This window comes from Rosa rugosa, chromosome 1, assembly GCF_958449725.1.
Source record: "Rosa rugosa chromosome 1, drRosRugo1.1, whole genome shotgun sequence".
In the NCBI taxonomy this organism is placed as follows: domain Eukaryota; kingdom Viridiplantae; phylum Streptophyta; class Magnoliopsida; order Rosales; family Rosaceae; genus Rosa; species Rosa rugosa.
Genome location: NC_084820.1, coordinates 14,132,510 through 14,151,079, shown reverse-complemented (window position 1 = coordinate 14,151,079; position 18,570 = coordinate 14,132,510). Strand labels below are relative to the sequence as shown.

General features: G+C 38.1%; 3 protein-coding genes and 1 non-coding gene across 4 annotated transcripts; 2 read left to right on the top strand and 2 right to left on the bottom strand.

Moving 5' to 3' along the window:
• Positions 1-1,213: 1,213 nt before the first annotated feature.
• On the bottom strand, positions 1,214-3,526 carry LOC133727326 (GDSL esterase/lipase At2g23540-like). The gene is made up of 5 exons (XM_062154920.1): positions 3,184-3,526; positions 2,934-3,064; positions 2,414-2,662; positions 2,066-2,321; positions 1,214-1,572 (listed from the first exon to the last, which is right to left on the bottom strand). The coding sequence occupies exons 1-5, from the start codon at positions 3,464-3,466 to the stop codon at positions 1,349-1,351; spliced, it is 1,143 nt and encodes a 380-aa protein (XP_062010904.1). The 5' UTR covers positions 3,467-3,526; the 3' UTR covers positions 1,214-1,348.
• Positions 3,527-3,861: 335 nt separating this feature from the next.
• Positions 3,862-3,934, bottom strand: TRNAE-CUC (transfer RNA glutamic acid (anticodon CUC)). The gene has a single exon. It is a non-coding gene; the product is annotated as a tRNA-Glu (tRNA).
• Positions 3,935-5,476: 1,542 nt separating this feature from the next.
• Positions 5,477-7,287, top strand: LOC133727325 (probable mannitol dehydrogenase). Its single transcript, XM_062154919.1, has 5 exons — positions 5,477-5,648; positions 5,769-5,882; positions 5,971-6,484; positions 6,655-6,808; positions 6,902-7,287. The coding sequence occupies exons 1-5, from the start codon at positions 5,539-5,541 to the stop codon at positions 7,105-7,107; spliced, it is 1,098 nt and encodes a 365-aa protein (XP_062010903.1). The 5' UTR covers positions 5,477-5,538; the 3' UTR covers positions 7,108-7,287.
• Positions 7,288-7,764: 477 nt separating this feature from the next.
• On the top strand, positions 7,765-11,767 carry LOC133727324 (uncharacterized). The gene is made up of 5 exons (XM_062154918.1): positions 7,765-8,126; positions 8,834-9,070; positions 9,524-9,607; positions 10,476-10,605; positions 10,700-11,767. The coding sequence occupies exons 1-5, from the start codon at positions 7,894-7,896 to the stop codon at positions 11,456-11,458; spliced, it is 1,443 nt and encodes a 480-aa protein (XP_062010902.1). The 5' UTR covers positions 7,765-7,893; the 3' UTR covers positions 11,459-11,767.
• The last annotated feature ends 6,803 nt before the right edge of the window (positions 11,768-18,570 follow it).

Sequence of the window (18,570 nt, the reverse complement as noted above, 5' to 3'; positions counted from 1 at the left end):
TGGGCTTCGGCCCGGTCTAGGCATTTGTTTGTGTTTGTTTTTTTGTTCTAGTTGTTAGTTAGGTGACAAACCTCGATCACTTTTAACTCGATCGGGTTTGGCTTGTCTATGCTAGTGGGAGCTCCTCTATGAGCCTTTGTAGAAGTATTTGGTTTCAACGTACCACAATGGCGTGCTCGGCGTTTGGAGTCAGGTAGAATAGATTGCCTACGGGGCGAGGTGTTTTTGTTAGCATAGACTACTCTGAGCTTTCAGTTGTCAAAATAAAGTAGTATTCTGTACTATTCTTTGCCCATGAACTAGGGCCATATTAATGTATGAGCTCTTTATCTCAACAAAAAAACTTAATAGTTGATATTTTTTTTCGTCACCTAATTAAATTTATTAATGTAATTGATTCATCCCCTAACATCTAAAAGGAAATGTAAAATGGTAAAGTTGGTGTTGTAAGAGCATCTCCAACAATAAAGTTATTTTGTTAGCTATATTTGGCTAAAAGAGATATATAGGTAGTTTAGTTTTTGAAATCTGCTCCAGCAAGATAAGTTAAATCATTAGCTAAATTAAATTGAACGTTGGAAAATATAACTTTTAGCCAAATTCTCTCTCCTCTCTAGCTAAATATAGCTAGAGAATTTAGCAAAAGCTATATTTAACTTTTGTTTAGCTATTCTGCTGGAGGGAAATATTATCCTAAAATTAGCTAAAATTTTAAATTATTTTGAAATAAGGAGTCTGTTAGAGATGCCCTAATAGTATGATGTGGCAAGATATATTATGTGTAATTGAAAATAAAATTTGTATTTACTTACATGGCAGATTTGAGGCCACAAGAGGCCTCATTGAGGCCCCATATCATTGCCCATTTATTATTCAGTGATTTGAAGTTTTGTACCGATGAACAATCAGACATTTTTTCAAGCTCTACGTCAGCAACAATAAAAGTCTAACTAGAATGTCTTGTTTTCAAATTTCAATAAACAATTACACCGCACAATGAGTTTTAAGCAAGAAACTATGCAAGAAATACAGAGTATATAGACAAGAATTCTCAAATCCATATTGATGTAGACACTGATTGCCGCTAGACATTTCAAATGTAATGTATGCAGTCATGTCAAATGCAAAGTATTCAACAATTTGTAGTGTATGTTTTCTTATAACACAGATCTATATTGTCAAATTTTGGCCCCCGAAATCCATGGGATCCGAATCTGAAAATAGAAATACGTATATAACATTATAGAACAAGAAAATCAAAGCTTGTACTTGTGTTCACAAAGAAAGCAAGAGAAATGAGTTGCTAGTGTACAACTAAATGTACACACAGTGCATATACAGGTTACAGTTAATGGTCTCGAAGTTGCCTGAGATTCATTGGAGAAATAACTCTTGTGTCTCCATCAAGCAATTTTTTGGCGAGTATAATGTTGGCAGCTTCACTTGGATGGTAGGGATCCCAGAATACATGCTTGGACCGATCGGTACACAGACTTGATGTTGGACCACATGGAACTATTCCTGCATATTGGCCACCATTTCCACAACAAGCTCTACTTGCTGTTGAAAATCCTGCGTTTAAGAAAATCATATGTTAAGTTTCATCATCTGTTCATTACCGGATTAGCAATTCAAATCAAGAGCGGATATAGCTGAGGTGTTATCTTATCAGACTACGAGTTACGATGCATTGAGATAGAATTTTATCTAATCAATGGTGTCGAGGTCGATCATAAATAAAGAACTCAAATGTCAAACTATGAAATTTGTATTGGTAATGGCCAATGATGTTACTCTTAAACATTGACTAACGAGCAATTTAATGTGGTTTCGTTTTTTTCTTGAATGATATGCGTAAAATATTTGATGAAATGCTTCAAAAAAATGCACAAAAGGCTTAACTAGGCAAGACATATCATTATATTGATCCCTTTTAGGCCTCACTTGTGAACTTCTTTGAAAATTTAATAGAGGAGGTTATGGAAAGCTTCATTCGGTTATTTACCTCGTGAAAAACACTTATGTTTGGCTCTACTTCATTACATACAATATTTGTGTAACTTACCATATTTTTCGTAGTTGGTAATGAGGTCCGACACTAGATCATACACATTTGCATAAACAAATGTTGATCCAGGGAGGTTATCATTCAGCTCAGCAACCAAGTCCTTCAATCTGCCATTGTACTGCAGCGCAAGCTTATTAGGCAACTCCACACATTGGTCTTCGTCGAGCTGATTGATAGTCTTCTGGTAAGGTATGCAACCTATTGGTCCAACATTTCCTATCACAAATTTCTGAGCACCCAATTGATAAAGTCTCTGCACCAGTTTATCATCAATTAGTGAACATTCATCCAAGGTTAAGGTCAGAAATTAATAGTGTACTAGTTTGACTTTAAATGTATGCATACAGTAAGTTGAGCCCTGAAGTGAGTGATCAAATCATCAATGAATGCATCGGGGGTCTCAGAAATTCTTGCTCCAATGGATAGGACTGGTAGTAGGTAATTGTTCAGAAAGTCATTTGCTCCAACTGTGATCGAGAAAATAGACCTTTTCGAAATGTACTCTTTTGCCTTTGATGGACCCAATAGCTTATCAATCTGCTTCCTTGTCTCGTTGAAATAATCGATTTGGATATCCATCCCCACCCTATTTACCTGTAAGATTCATATATTCTCTCAGATAAAAGACTCAGAGATCCTAGAATATCCCCTAACGTGAAAAACAATCTGTACCATCTTGATGGAATAGTATCGTAGAATTGTCGTAAAAAGAAGCTAGTTTATGTTAGAAAACTAGCATAGAGATGTATAAGGTCAATGGTGAATTTATTAAGTGGGGTTCTTCCATGGAAAAAACCTCCTAAATAAAACAAACAATGAAGTACTGCACAAATGAATGATCCATGCATAGAGGGTTTGAACTAACAAATATTCTTCCAGTTGCATTCATGATCCCTGCTCCTCCTGAAGCATAATTCACCCCATACAATATTGCTTTCCCTGTAGCGTTAGGAGCTAAAAATGGAACTGCATAGTTTGGTTGTCCCAATTCTTCACCTGCACAAACAGAACAACAAATACAAGGTAAATCATATCCCATCCCCTTCCGGGGTTATATACATACATGAACAGTTATCAAATTTGTTCATGAAATGATGTGACGGAGGCTAGCTTACCAATTATATCACCAATGGTTCTACCATTGGTGTACCGCCCTGTGGGATTTCCTCCAGATGGCTGGAAATCCATCCCATTAGGACGAATATTTGCCTTGGACAATGTCGACAAGTAGTTATTGTTTCCGCAATCAACCAGGGAATCACCAAAGATAAAAGAAGCTCCCAGCCCTTCACTATCAGCAGCATATGCCAAAAAGCTCAGGTTGTTGATGAGCAAAAGAACCAAGCCTACAAAGGCCAGAGTGATATAAGATCTTATTATGGCCATGGTTAAGATCATGATTGCTTAAAACTCAGCTTAGTGAGAAGTATATAAGCACCTTGTTGTTCACAGAAGAACCCATTGGGGAAACTTGTAAGATTATGTTAACCAAGTCTCATAATATTGGGTTTGACTGCCTTTTTGTATGGTTGTAAAGGCGTGTGTTGATCAGTTGGGAATTTTGATGAGGTAGTTCATCAACATTGGTGCAATTTTCTCGAAATGATAAGAACTTTTAGGTCGCTTGTGCAAATAAACAGAATAGAAAGAAGTCCTCAGAAAAGAATAAATAATCATAAGGGGAAATTGTGGTGGATTTCTGCCTCCCAACTTAATTAGGTAGTTTGGTATAGAATAATAACCCCCAACCTGATAAAAATTTTGGGTTAATTTTTGAAAAAAAAAAAAATAGATTCCGTTGCCGGGACTTGAACCCGGGTCTTTCGGGTGAGAGCCGAATATCCTGACCAACTAGACTACAACGGATTTGGTTAAAGTTACAAGAATTTTCATTAAAACTTATGGGGCCGTAGCTGCCTCGGACTTCTTCCAGTACGTTGCAGGGTTCAGTGGACTAGAGAATTAATTGCACGAGCCAACTGCAACCTCCAACTCTTATTCCTAATACTTGGGATAGGTCAAATTGGACAGAAAACACTTACTATGTCAAATCTTACAGCACTTAGCAATAGATATATTGGATGGAGAAAATAAGTATTGTGCCAGTTACCACATATGTTATCATTTGATATATTGAGCATTTTGCATAGACTGAGTGAGTGAGTGATTTGTTTATCGTAGTCCAACAGGATAACATATCTATTCTTTGATGGTTATGACATCATTATTGTTATGTTTTTTGATATAAATCATAAAACCAAGGAGAAGTAAAATTGCTTCTAGCAACACTCACTCCGGCCTAAAGTTCATAAAGGCGACCAACTCCAAAGTCCAATACCATAAGACATGAGGCAAATATCGTTAGCTTTGCAAGTAGCAACATAAATAAATAATAACAGCAATCAGCTTCCTCAGAAAAGTTGGATCATTATAAGGCACTTTGTATGTATAAAAGCTCATCTGTGAAGCATCAGAAGGACAAGGAGAATCTGGACCAACAAATTCTCCACTTTGCTGCCTATCTGCCAAATGATCGGGGATCCCTTGAATCTGCACTGATTCACTGAACAGCAACATATATAACGTTTCATAAAATAAGAGTGTCCAATAATTAACATATCCCAGTGTGATATGTAAAGGCAGGAAAATTAGGCTAACATGTATGGCACTTTGAACCTTTATCATTCCAAAACAATATTACAGGTGTAAAAGAAAGTTTCAGTTTCAATGAGCATATCATCATGTTCCTCAAAACACTTCATAATACCATCATTTACAACTGGTACTGTTTTGTATTGAGGAAATTAATCTACTGAGCAACGATCTCAGCAAACCCCCAATTGTATGTCTGGGACATCATGATCTTCCGGATTTCTCTTGAAGAGTGCATACTGATAACTACAAAATCTAAATTCAAGAGAGTTCTCGTTCTGTGAATCTTTTCGTTCTTAAATTCAAGTGACGTGAACCAATAAGGAATGCCCGTCACATATGCCAGGTGGTGTGACGGGAGCATAGAAAAATTTCTCCAGTGAACTGTAGTAACTTCCGCATGTTGAATTAGTACACGATTTCTTTTGTTTATATGAATAAAATCGTCTTAGCCGTCCTTAAACAGAGTTTTACCTTTTAGAGACTCTTCTTCTTGTCGCGTCATTTCTCTCGGTTGATCGACGTTGACCGTTCACCACGGGAATGGTTTTCAGACTTTCAAAAAGTCAAAAAAATGGAGAGATCGACGACCTGCTTTATCTGGACCTTGCATTTACGTAATTGCGGACGTCTGCTGTAAATGACGTCAGCTCATATATTTCCATCAATTTCTTGCATGTTACTCAAAACCATATGCTATATATAGATACAGTCTTACCAATCCATACATATCTCTCTCATTTACAAACTGTTTTCACTTGATCTCGAGCTATATATCTCAAGTACTGATTGTCTAGATACCCCCATTTAGAAAGAAAATGTCTGAAGCAATTATATCATCTGCAGAAGAACCGCAGGCAGTGAATGCCTACGGATGGGCTGCTAGAGATTCCTCTGGAATTCTCTCTCCCTTCCACTTCACCAGGAGGTACGTACCTAAGCATTTACAAATGCTCTAGATCTTGTCCTTCTTCTTCTATCTAGGCTTCTTCAATTCTGGCGTTGTTGTGAATTGGTTTTAAATTTTACGTGATTAATATGCATGCAGGACTACTGGTAGGAATGATATCAGCATGAAGATACTTTACTGTGGCATTTGCCACTCAGACCTTCACTTTGCTAAGGACGAAGTTGCAATGACCATCTATCCCCTTGTCCCAGGGTAGGTACTCTAGCTAGCAGTAATATTTTAGTTATTCAAACATGACCACAAATGCAAGTGTAATATATATTTCCCCATCATTTTGTAGACATGAGATTGTCGGGGAAGTGACCGAAGTCGGGAGCAACGTCACGAAATTTAAAGTTGGAGACATAGCCGGAGTGGGGTGCATGGTGGGTTCATGTGGTTCGTGCGGTAACTGCACACGAGACTTGGAAAATTACTGTCCCAAAATGGTATGGACCTACAACAAACACTACCATGACGGATCGATAACTTTCGGTGGATACTCCGACAAATTTGTAGTCGAGGAGCATTTCGCAGTACGAATCCCAGATAACTTGCCATTGGAGGGTGTTGCACCTATGCTTTGTGCTGGCATTACGGTGTACAGCCCTATGAGACACTTTGGACTACTTGAGCATGGTAAGCACTTGGGTGTGGTAGGGCTTGGGGGCCTCGGTCATATGGCAGTGAAGTTTGCCAAGGCTATCGGAGCAAAAGTGACTGTGATCAGTACATCTCCAAACAAGAAGAAGGAAGCAATGGAACAACTTGGTGTTGACCATTTTCTGATCAGTCGCAACCAAGAGGAAATGCAGGTAAATAATTATTAAAGCACTGCAATGCACTATGGAAATATGGTTAATTTACCTTTTCTTACCTTAAATATCGATAGATCTATCATAATATGTTGTCGGATTGATTCTTTGTAAAGAAAATTTTCTTCATATACGTAGTTAAATATATAATTAAACATCCATGTATATAGGCTGCCATGGGTACATTGGACGGTATCATCGATACGGTTTCAGCTCCTCATTCTCTCACGCCATTGGTTGACTTATTAATGACGGATGGAAAGCTAATCTTGGTGGGTGCTCCGCTCCAACCACCTGAGCTACCGGTGTTTCCTTTGATACTTGGTAAGTTAATTTAATTTTCTTTTGTTTGGATGAAGTTAATTATTAAATCAAACAACAAAAGCTCAATTCGATTTAACTCTCAATATTGAATAGGGAGAAAGTCTATTGCCGGGAGTGCAACTGGGGGAATGAAAGAGACTCAAGAGATGATAGATTTTGCAGCAAAGCATAATATCACAGCTGATGTTGAAGTCATTCCTATGGATTATGTGAACACTGCTTTTGAACGAGTTGCCAAGGTAGATGTTAAGTACCGATTTGTCATTGACGTCGCAAACACCATGAATTCTCCATATTGAGTTCTGATCTTCCAGCTTATTCACTTGTAGGTCTTATTTGGTAATAAGTTAAGTGATGTAAAATCTGAAATAAGGACTTTGGAGAGCATATCTGCTGACAATGTCTATGTTCACGACTTCACATGAGTTACGTGACGTGTGAGTACGTGTCCATGTATGATGTACGAATTATTGAGTGTTTGTTAAATAACATAGAATTTTCTTAAGATGCTTAAATTAATGAAATGTAGTTTGTTATCATGTTTACTCTTGATTACGAGGATGAAAATTTTCCTAAGTAAATATACATTTCTAAATATGAATCCTTGAATATGCCCTTAACATTCTATTAATGCTCGTCTTTAACTGAGTAACAACGTAGATAAAAAAAAAAAAAATATTGTAGATGTGTTTGTAAAGAATAATACATATACTCGTACTTATAATAAGAGACTTGTTATTCAAATTTACAACGCGAATTATAAAATTTCAGTTTATAATAGAAAATTGTTTCTTGTTTAGGTAACATAAAAAAATTAGGATCTTCAAAAACTATAAAAGGAAAAAATTCAAATAATGTAAATATGAAATTTTTTTGAAAATGATCCCAAATATAGAAACACTAAAAAGAAAGTGGCAAGAGTGGCGCATACCACTAACCCTCCTCTCCCTCTTTTATTACCAACTCCATTTTGGGCTCCAAAAATGACCGTTGGGGTTTTGGGAATACACAAAGACCCAGAGAGAGTCAGAGAGAACAAGACACAAAGTGAGTGAGAGAGTTCACAGTTCATCACAATCCCAAATATGATGATGAACAAGACTCAGACCCAGAACAAGTCTCAGTATGAGCTTTCCAGAGATGAAAGAATCAAAGCAAACCTTGAACGAATGCAGAAGCTCGGCCTTGCTGACATCTCGCTTGAGCTCAAGTCTCAGTTTCAGGCCAAGCGCGCCACAAAGAGCTTCTCAAACCGTACGACGCCGTCTTCTGTAGCCTCTCCTATTCGGAGTCCCGGACCCATTCGCCGATCTTCTAGGTAATTGGATCATACCCTTTATGAATCTGTCTGTTAATGTTGACAAAGATGCAATCTTTATTTCAATTAGCATTGAGTTCTGTGAAAAGTTGAAATCTTTAAGCTACTGGGTGTGTGTGATTCTTGTGGTTTTGGACTGTTTCTGAGTCTGAAATGCTTCGTGGGTTCTCAAAAGTGTGGTGGGTTTAGGGTCTCTATATGAATGTGTTTGTTATTTGTGGAGAAAAATGCAGTCTTTTTAAATTGAAACAGTAACTTTTTTGAAAAATTGTAATCTTTAAGGTACTGGGTGTCTGATTCTGGTGGATTTAGTCTGTTTTTGACTCTGAATGCTTTATGGGTTTTCAAAAGAAGCTTTAATCTACTGGGTCTATGTTAGTCTGGTGGGTTTAAACCTTTTTATGAATCTCTGTGTGATTCTTGAGAAAAATGCAATTTCAAAGCTAACTGTTGTATGAGGTTGATATCTGTAAGCAATTGGGTGTTTGAATCTGGTGGTTTTAGACTGTTTGTGACTCTGAACTGGCTGGGCCTGTGTAAGTCTAGTGGGTTTGAAACTGTTTCTGATTGTGCCTATAGTGACCAAGAATATACCAGTTTAGTATTTGGACAATGAGGACTGGGTTCTCAAATACTTTCATGTTCTTAATCATCATTTGACTGACTTTATTTTTTTTTCTTTTCTTAAATGTGGTTTCTGGGTTCAGATTGCAGAATTCAACTCCAGTAAGCTACACGGAGGCGCCTCTGGGGAAGAAGGATGAGGGTAAGGAAATGGGTAGTATTATGCTGGAGGAGGGTGCAAGACCGGAGATTTACACAGAAGAGCATGAAAAGCTGTTGGGTCACACTGAAAAGAGCTGGACTCTTTTTGGGGATGGTTATGGGAAAGATGGAAAGCGACTTTATGACCCAGTTAGAGGAAAGACTTGTCATCAGTGCAGGTTGGTAACACTTTAGAGAATGTTAAGCTTACAATTATTGAATAGAAGGAGAAAAATTGAGGAATCTAACTTTTGAGTGTTAGGGGGTGAACAAGTTGGATGTAGTTAAATGAGATTAGTTAAGTCGAGCAGGTTAATGAACACGGTCTTGTCGAGTCTCATAGAGTCGTACTGAATACCCAGCTATTAGTTGCTCTTAATATGGTGATAGTACTAATGAAACCCATGCAACCATGGAAAGTTTGAAGTTCCCCTTCTTGCTATGGATTGTGTCTCAGCAGCGACATTTTCTCATACAACTAGTGTTCTTGTTTTTGTTTTTCTTGGTCTATATTCATATCAAGGATTGAAATGCTGTTTTAAAGACAGAGAACTCTGGGAACTAGTGTTCTTGTTCTTGTTTTTCTTGGTCTATTTTCATATATTTACAAGGATTGAAATGCTGTTTTACAGACAGAAAACTCTGGGATATCGTACTCAATGCAGCCAATGCAACAGGCTCCATGGACAGTTCTGTGGAGACTGTTTGTACATGAGGTAAATTCTACTCTTCAAACTTTGTTCCTGCTCTTACATTTGTCAAATTCTTTATGATGTCGTTACTGCTTTGATTTGTAAACAAAAAGAAAGATACTGAAAACTATAGATTCCCAGCCTCCCCCTCTTAGGCACATGCTTTGATTGTCAAAACTTTGTAAGGTACCTATTTTATGACTATGGCGTTCCCCCCTCATGTGCATCTCACCAATCTAGGTTGGTGTAGACATAGATAGTCTCCATTTTTATTTCTTCTATATGCATGATGACATTTGGCCATCTCAGCCATATTTGTTATACAAACCTCATATGCCTTCTCTTAAATTTATGAATCAAGCAAACTGTATGAAGCTTATGCTTCAGTTTGCAAGATTGACTTCAGTTTAACAAACTCATCATAACATATGGTTAAGCAATTTTTCTAGTAAAGAAGCCAAATTGAGGACTGGTGAACAGAATCATATGTTACTAGTTATTGTCCCATCCTTGTGCAACTTCTTATGTATTTCATATGTGCATTTACAATTCCTTTGAAGCTTGCTAGAAGCTATGATTCCTGAACCATCAAACTCCAGAGACAGTCAACTTTTGCTTTTGAATCCCTGATAGTCATGACCTTAAATGGCACTATAAAAACCAATGATAACATATTGGATGGCCATTTACCACAAAAAAATCAAAAGTGGATGGTTAACAGAATTTATTGATCTAAGTTTCACACATCCGATAGTTATGATACCACTAATGTTCTACTATCTACACATTTGGCTTGTAGAGAAATAGAGAATCATAGCTTTATGCTTCACGCTGCATTCTAAAAGTTGTTAACCCAATGCTTACACTATTTAACTGTATCTTGTTGGAGCAGATATGGGGAGCATGTACTTGAAGCTGTTGAGAATCCAAAGTGGATTTGCCCCGTCTGTCGTGGAATTTGCAACTGTAGTTTTTGTCGGACAGCAAAAGGATGGCCTCCAACTGGCCTTCTCTACAGGAAGGTAGGTTTGCTTTCAAAATCATGCCTCAATTTTTTTATTTTGCTCTTTTTTCCTTTTGCATTTGGAGCTAAGATTAATCTATCTACTTTCCCAGATAGTACAACTAGGATTCAAATCAGTTGCACACTATCTCATTCAAACCCGACGTGCAGAGACAAGTTTAGTGCAAAATCCAGAAACTCCCGAGCAAGTTTCTGGGAGAAGGTTACTGCCCTTCCCAGATACGGATGAAGAAAATCTCAAGGCTGATCATAATGACCTTGGACCGTTAACACCTCTAGGTGAAGAGAAAGGAGACAATGAGTTTAAGAGTGAAAAAGAGGATGAAAAGCAGAATAATGCAGATCTAGACATCAATAACCAAGCTTCTGCAAAGAGGACATTGTCCTTTCCAGATATTGACCACATGGTTGGTGACCACCTTGGATTGCCAAAGCTTCAATCTGAGAGCAGCACTGGTGATCATAAAGAAGAGAGTAAAGTGGATTGTGTGGATTTGAAACTTGGTGATAGTACTAATGGATTAGAAACTGCCTCAAAGCCCAAAAAGAAGCGGGCTCGGGATAATGAACCAAGTGCTGATAGTATTGGTGGAAGATTAAGGCGGAGACGTGATGATTCTTCAGATGCAAAAGACAAAATCCCAGATGGTAAGCAGGATGCTAACAAAATCTTGTCGGAGACGGAAGTCAAAAAAGAAATCTGTGTGCTGTTTACTGATAATAAAGATGGTGGCGATAGCTGTACCGTATTGAGAGGAAGTTCAAAGCTCAAGAAGAAGCACATTCGTGTGGCTGAACCAAGTGCAGACAGTGTTGCCGGAAGACTGAGGCAGAGGCGTAAGGGCAATTAGCATGCTCCAAACACCTTAGCACTGAGAGGTGCTCTGACTGTTTTGAAAAGCACCATGAAGATTAGGTGTTACCTGTTTTCAGCAAAGGATGGAGTTCACAGTAGTTTTAGCTGACCATGTTTTTGTGCATGTTAATGGTTTCCAAACATTCTGAATTCTGTGATTTCTGTCCTAGTCCTATGATGACCCAGAAAAATTGTAGGACATGACATTTGATATTAGTGGTAATGTAATGAGCATTTACCATATGGTGGTATATTTTCACTCCTTGTTGAATTGCATGTTCGGATGCATCAAATGAGATCTATTATATCAAACCACAGTATATCCTTCCACAACACGTTTTGCTTTCATCTCAGGTGACCCATGTGACTGATAGTCCAGATTATAGAATTGACCTGTCATTGACATCCCAAGTAAGAAGATCCATTCTGTTTGGCCCAACTGCTTCAAACTGATGATCGAGTTTGTGCTTGGTGCTAAAACACACTGCCATATATATGCTGTTAGCTTTATAAGAATCTTGCTGACCATCTTAACCGTAGTATAGCAATACTATTTCATTAAATGATTAGTGCTACGTACAATATTAGCCATACTTTTTGAAATTATCATAACCACAGATGTTATATCGAGCTACAATATTAGCTCGTGACACGCATTAGCCAGATTCATGATACTTGCGGTTAGCGAAATTTGCTTTCGCAAGAAAAAATGATAGATGTGAACTTAAATCAATACTAAACCAAATATAGCTAGGCAAAAACTCTCTTAGTTACCATCATGTGGATAATCGACTCCTTGATCATGATATATACTTAACAAATATGATTATCAATTTCCTAATTAATGTTAGTGCACGTTTTCCTCATCCACACAAACCCAAAATAAATTCCCAGAATTTGAAACTAGCTAGTGAAATGACTGAAGTCCTTTCCATGATTCCATGAACGATGATAATTGTTTATAAAAAGACTAACAAAGCCAAACCTTTCTAGGCCATTAAGTACAAAACCATTCAAGTAAAACCTGAAGAGAATCCAATATCTGAGAAAAGCCAGAAAACCTCCCACGTAAAAAGGAAAAGGCATTGACAACAGAAAAGAGATCATACTTTACTCTCATTGCTACTAAGTACTAACTAAAGGATCCTGCCATCAGCTAGCTTATACCCACTTTTTAGCAAAGTTGGTGCATGTTCTTGTGCTTCGAGACACATCATTCTACATTTACCTAGTAGTTGGACATGGATTGGATACCATTACAATCCTAAACCACTTTTCTGCTTTTCGATCGTAGCAAGGCAAAGCCAAGCATGCACAAACAAAAGCCTAGCCTCGATGCTTAGTGATTCCTTCTAGGGTTTAATGGGTCATTTTTTCTAATCTGTCGTTTGTTGATGAATATCTTGGTCTTAATTAAAGCTAGGGTTCTTTTCATGCAGTCCACCCTCGTGATTTGACAACAGGTTCTTTTGGTCATTTTCAAAACCTTGTTGGTCAACCCATGCAATGCATTATCAAGTTTTATTCTTATGCTGGCTTCGATGTGATTATTGATTAAAAACATTCCATTCCAACCATGAATGTCCAAGAATTTGCCTTCAATTGAAAGATAATCGAGCCACGTCTCATTTTAATAGTTAGAATAGACTTTCGATTTGTATCAATTTGGGGGGAGTTGCTTGTCACAAACGTAGAAAAGAATACTTCAATTCAGGGTTAATTTGATAATTCTATTCATCTCACAATGAGGGTATATATACAAGTACAAATGAGTAGTCTAACTCTAATAGGAAACAATCTTTCCATAATTACATGATATCCTAATTAAATAAAATCCTAATTACATACAGATTTACAGCGATTCTACACTCCCCCTCAAGTTGGTGCATAGATATCTATCATGCCCAACTTGTCAACTGAGCTGTCAAATACCTTCCTGAACACTCCTTTAGTAAGAACATCAGCTAATTGCTCCTCTGAGTTTACAAATGGAAAGCGAATAACCTTTCTGTCAAGATTTTCTTTAATAAAATGACGGTCAACCTCCACATGCTTTGTTCTATCATGCTGAACTGGATTATGTGCAATCTCAATGGCAGCTGTATTATCACAATGCAAATCCATAGGCTTTTTAAGCTTGTAACCCAAGTCTTTCAAGACATTACGAATCCACAACATTTCACAGACTCCGTGTGCCATACCTCGGAACTCAGCTTCTGCACTTGATCTGGCAACAACTTTCTGCTTTTTGCTACGCCAAGTGACAAGGTTCCCTCCAACAAAAGTGAAGTACCCAGATGTAGAACGTCTGTCAGTTTTATCACCAGCCCAATCTGCATCTGTGTACCCAACAACTTCCAATTCATCTTTTTTTTTGAAACAGTAACCCTTTACCTGGCGCCATCTTCAAGTACTTCAAAATACGAAAGACTGCATCCATATGCTCTTCACTAGGACAATGCATAAATTGACTAACAACACTCACAGCATAAGCAATATCAGGTCTAGTATGTGAAAGATAAATCAACCTTCCTACAAGACGTTGATACCTCCCTTTGTCAGTTGGAACTTGATCAGGATAAATAGCAAGTCTGTGATTCATCTCAATGGGTGTCTCCATTGGTCTGCAGTCCAGCATCCCTGTTTCAGCAAGTAAATCAAGGACATACTTCCTTTGTGAAAGCAAAATCCCATTCTTAGACCTTGCAACTTCAATACCCAGAAAATACTTCAGTTGTCCCAGATCCTTCATTTCAAACTCCTTTGACAGATACTTTTGCAATTCATTCCTCTCTTTCGGATCATCCCCTGTAACAATCATGTCATCAACATACACAATAAGAGCTGTAATCTTACCATTCTTGCGTTTGATAAACAAGGTATGGTCAGAATTGCTCTGTCTGTACCCAAAGGCTTTCATGGATTTTGAAAATCTTCCAAACCAAGCTCTTGGAGACTGCTTTAGGCCATACAAAGACTTCTTCAATTTACACACCTTGCCAACGTCACTTGGGTAATTCTTAACACCTGGGGGCACATCCACGTACACTTCTTCCTCCAAATTCCCATTAAGAAACGCATTCTTCACATCAAACTGGTGCAAGGGCCAATCTTTGTTTGCTGCAAGTGAGATTAGAATCCGGACAGTATTAATCTTTGCCACAGGTGCAAAAGTCTCCTCATAATCAATCCCATAGCGTTGTGTATATCCTTTGGCAACCAACCTCGCCTTGTATCTATTAATAGTTCCATCTGCATTAAGCTTCACAGTAAATACCCAACGACACCTACAGTCTTCTTTCCAACCGGCATAGGTACTAGTTCCCATGTTGCATTCTTTTGAAGAGCTTCCAATTCTTCATTCATCGCCTTTGTCCATTTTGGATCAGTCAATGCATCCTGCACGTTACTAGGAATAGATACAGTAGATAATTGATCAACAACAAGTGCATGTGACCCAGAAATCCTATGGTTAGACATAAAATTAGCTATAGGGTTTTTAGCTTTGGCTTTGATATCTGGTTCATATTGTTTCTTAGGAATTCCCTTGGTAACCCTTTGTGATTTCCTAGGTTCGACACTTTCTAACCCAGAAGATTCATTAAAGTTTAGGGGTACCTGAGGAGGATCATTCTGACCGGGATCTTCAGTTGGTGATGCAGAAGGGGGAATATCTTGTGTGCGAGCTTCAGATACGTCTTGATTTTGATTCAAACTATCCAGAAAAGTCGTCTCTTCTGTCTCGGAATTCACAACACTCTGTTCGGCAGTTACATTTTCTGTTTCGGAATTCACAACACTCTGTTTGGCAGTCGCATTTTCTGTTTCGGAATTCGCAACACTTCGTTCGGCAGTCGCATTGTCTATTTCGGAATTCATAATGCTCTGTTCGGCAACTACATTTTCTGTTTCCAAATTTCTACCCTCAAATGTATCCTCCAAATTTTCCAAGTCTTCAAAGACATCAAAATCAATAATAGAACGAGGATTCCCTTCACAACCTCTCTCCCCCTGAAGGGAAGACTGAGAAGCTCCCCCTGAGTAATAAGGCTCGGATTCACGAAAAGCAACATCAAGAGAGACATGTAAAGTGCCAGTAAGAGGATCATAACATCGATAACCCTTCTGGAAGTCAGCATAACCAACAAATATACACTTACGGGCACGGGGATCAAGCTTGCTGCGTTGAGGCTTGGGAATATGAACGTAAGCTGTGCACCCAAACACCCGGGGCTCCAAATTAGGCATAGAAGGGATGGTCAAAAGTGTATGAAGCTTCTGATGAGGATTTTGAAACTCAATCACCCGTGAAGGAGTACGGTTGATAAGATATGCTGCTGATTTCACTGCTTCTCCCCAATAGGACCGAGGTACATTCATTCCAAACAAGGAAGCACGAACAACTTCCATCAACTGCCTGTTCTTCCGTTCTGCTAAACCATTCTGTTGAGGAGTATAAGAATTGGAGGTTTGATGACGAATTCCATGTGACCGGCAAAACTCAATCATAGGGCCATTCACAAACTCTCCACCATTGTCAGACTGAAACACTCTGATGGATTGTTGATACTGAGTTGCCACCATTTTGTGAAATTCAGTAAACATTCCAAATACATCACTCTTATTCTTCAGTAATGACACCCATGTCATGCGAGTGCAATCATCAATAAACGTTACAAAATACCGAGCTCCAGAAAGAGAAGGAATTTTCGCAGGACCCCAGACATCGGAGTGAATCTTCATAAAAGAAACAGGACTTTTATTAAGACTTGGTGAATATGAAATACGGTGACTCTTGGCCAGTTCACAGATGTCACAGTGGAAATCCAAATCACTAACAACTGAAAACAATTGAGGTTGCAGCTTCTTAAGATAACGAAAGGATAGATGACCTAAACGGCGATGCCATAACCATACAGCTTCCTTCACATTCTCTACCCCGTTGATCTGATTAGCTTGTCCCAAAAGATGCTTCTGTTTCTTTCCAGTCTCTGTCAGATCCAGATAGTATAATTTCCCCCTTCTAACACCATAACCAAGAATCCGTCGAGTCAGAATGTCCTGAAACACACAGAAAGACGGATAGAAGGTCACAATACATGCAAGAGCTAAAATAATTTGACCAACAGACAGGAGATTATAGGCTAGTGATGGAACAACTAGGACAGATTCAAGGGTTAAGGTATCAGATAAAGCAATAGAACCTTCTCCGGTGACCGGAGTTGGAGTACCATCAGCAGTAGAGACAACGTCTTGAGGGGAACGTCTAAGGTTTTTCACAAGACTTGGGTCATTGGTCATATGGTCAGATGCACCTGTATCAATTATCCATGTACTATTAAAAGTAACCTTACCCTTCATACCTGACTGCGCTACATTAGCGGAGGCATTGTCTAGGTAAACTTCCTCTGTAGTAGCAACAGCGGCCTTGCCCAGATTCTTTCGCGGTTTCTTGGTGAAGTCCCACCAATCAGGGTAACCAATCACTTCATAGCACCGCTCCTTGCTATGACCTAATTCCCCACAGATAATGCACCTTTTGTTTGCATATGGATTTGGTTTACCCAGAAGACGGCGTGGAGAAGGTCCTGAGAAGCCTGGAGGAGGACCCTGTTTGCGTTGAGCCATAACAGAAAATTCGGTAGTCACCGAATGCCCAATAACCTGTTTCTCTGATTGCATCATTGAGGAATTCATGATTTTCGCAGGTTTGGATTTTCAAGGGTTTCAAGATGGATATGAATGTTTTGGAAAAGAAATTTTTTTTTTTCTTTTCTTTTTTTCGAAAAAGGTAGGGTGATGGTGGTTTGAAATTCAGGATGGTTTGATTTCAATGGTGGTGGTACGCAGCGGTTTGTGGTGTTCTTCAGAATTCAGGATTCAAAGGATGCAGCGCAAGTTCAAAGGATTGAACCTGCTTTGATACCAAGTAGAAAAGAATACTTCAATTCAGGGTTAATTTGATAATTCTATTCATCCCACAATGAGGGTATATATACAAGTACAAAGGAGTAGTCTAACTCTAATAGGAAACAATCTTTCCATAATTACAGGATATCCTAATTAAATAAAATCCTAATTACATACAGATTTACAGCGATTCTACAACAAATGTTTTGCTTTGGCAAAGCCGAATATTATTCAACAAATAATTCGAGTGTACGTATATGACAATAAGATTATGAATATAATTTCCCTGAATTATAAACCAGAATGGCTTTGACTTTGTAGGATAATAGAAGCATGATATTTCATGCATGTATCTAGAATACTTCTATGCGACTTTTCAAAAATCGATCCCGGCCCGTTAATAATAAGGGGAGGCTATAGATTAGTATAGGATCGATGGGGACGAGGATGATTAATAACCAAGAATGCCAGATAATTATATAATTATAAACAGCAAGATTGACCCTGCACTATCATTCTCTTGATTAGTAAACAAGCAACACGTACGAGTAATAAGAAGAGTTTGTTTTTGACTTTTGTTGGTTCTTTAACTTTAGGTAATAGTCAATATATGTATGATATATTAGTCCAAATTCGAGGAAGAAAAACAAAATGATGAGTTTTGTACAAAGCAAAACCTTTGTGACTTCACCATTTCATACGTTTTCGGTTTAAGTTAATTCGCGAAGAGTTTTAAAACTCGCTATGATCGACAGATAATCATTCTTACATATCTTTAATAAATTAACGTAGCTGGGACAATTGATGATCTTTGCATGAAAGCTTAAACGAACAAACAGTAATATAACGATTTACACAAACCACTGCATGATCAAACGGAACAAGAGAAAAGGGGGAAACAATTAATGATAATATATAGAACTTTGTGAAAAGTGGAAACCTATAATTCTGACAAGGATCGCCATTAATCCCGATAACTGACCAACATGCTATCAATCACTGATACTCGTGTGAACACTTAATGTCTTAATCATCAAAATCAATAAATTTTTCGTTTGTAATAAATTGTAATCCTAATATTAATGCTCTTTAGTTTCCTGCGGTTCATATCAAGCTGTTTCCTGCGTCATCTTTAAGGTCAAACCTCACCATCATAAACCCAGACCTTAACAACCACATTCCAAAAGCATCAATGGC

Coding starts and splice junctions, on each gene's coding strand:
- LOC133727324 (XM_062154918.1), top strand. CDS start 7,894: ATGATGATGAACAAGACTCAGACCCAGAACAAGTCTCAGTATGAGCTT. Junction 8,127..8,833: donor CCCATTCGCCGATCTTCTAG/GTAATTGGATCA, acceptor TTCTGGGTTCAG/ATTGCAGAATTCAACTCCAG. Junction 9,608..10,475: donor GGAGACTGTTTGTACATGAG/GTAAATTCTACT, acceptor TTGTTGGAGCAG/ATATGGGGAGCATGTACTTG.
- LOC133727326 (XM_062154920.1), bottom strand. CDS start 3,466: ATGATCTTAACCATGGCCATAATAAGATCTTATATCACTCTGGCCTTT. Junction 2,322..2,413: donor ACTTCAGGGCTCAACTTACT/GTATGCATACAT, acceptor AAACTGGTGCAG/AGACTTTATCAATTGGGTGC. Junction 1,573..2,065: donor TACCAACTACGAAAAATATG/GTAAGTTACACA, acceptor TCTTAAACGCAG/GATTTTCAACAGCAAGTAGA.
- LOC133727325 (XM_062154919.1), top strand. CDS start 5,539: ATGTCTGAAGCAATTATATCATCTGCAGAAGAACCGCAGGCAGTGAAT. Junction 5,649..5,768: donor CCCTTCCACTTCACCAGGAG/GTACGTACCTAA, acceptor ATATGCATGCAG/GACTACTGGTAGGAATGATA. Junction 5,883..5,970: donor ATCTATCCCCTTGTCCCAGG/GTAGGTACTCTA, acceptor ATCATTTTGTAG/ACATGAGATTGTCGGGGAAG.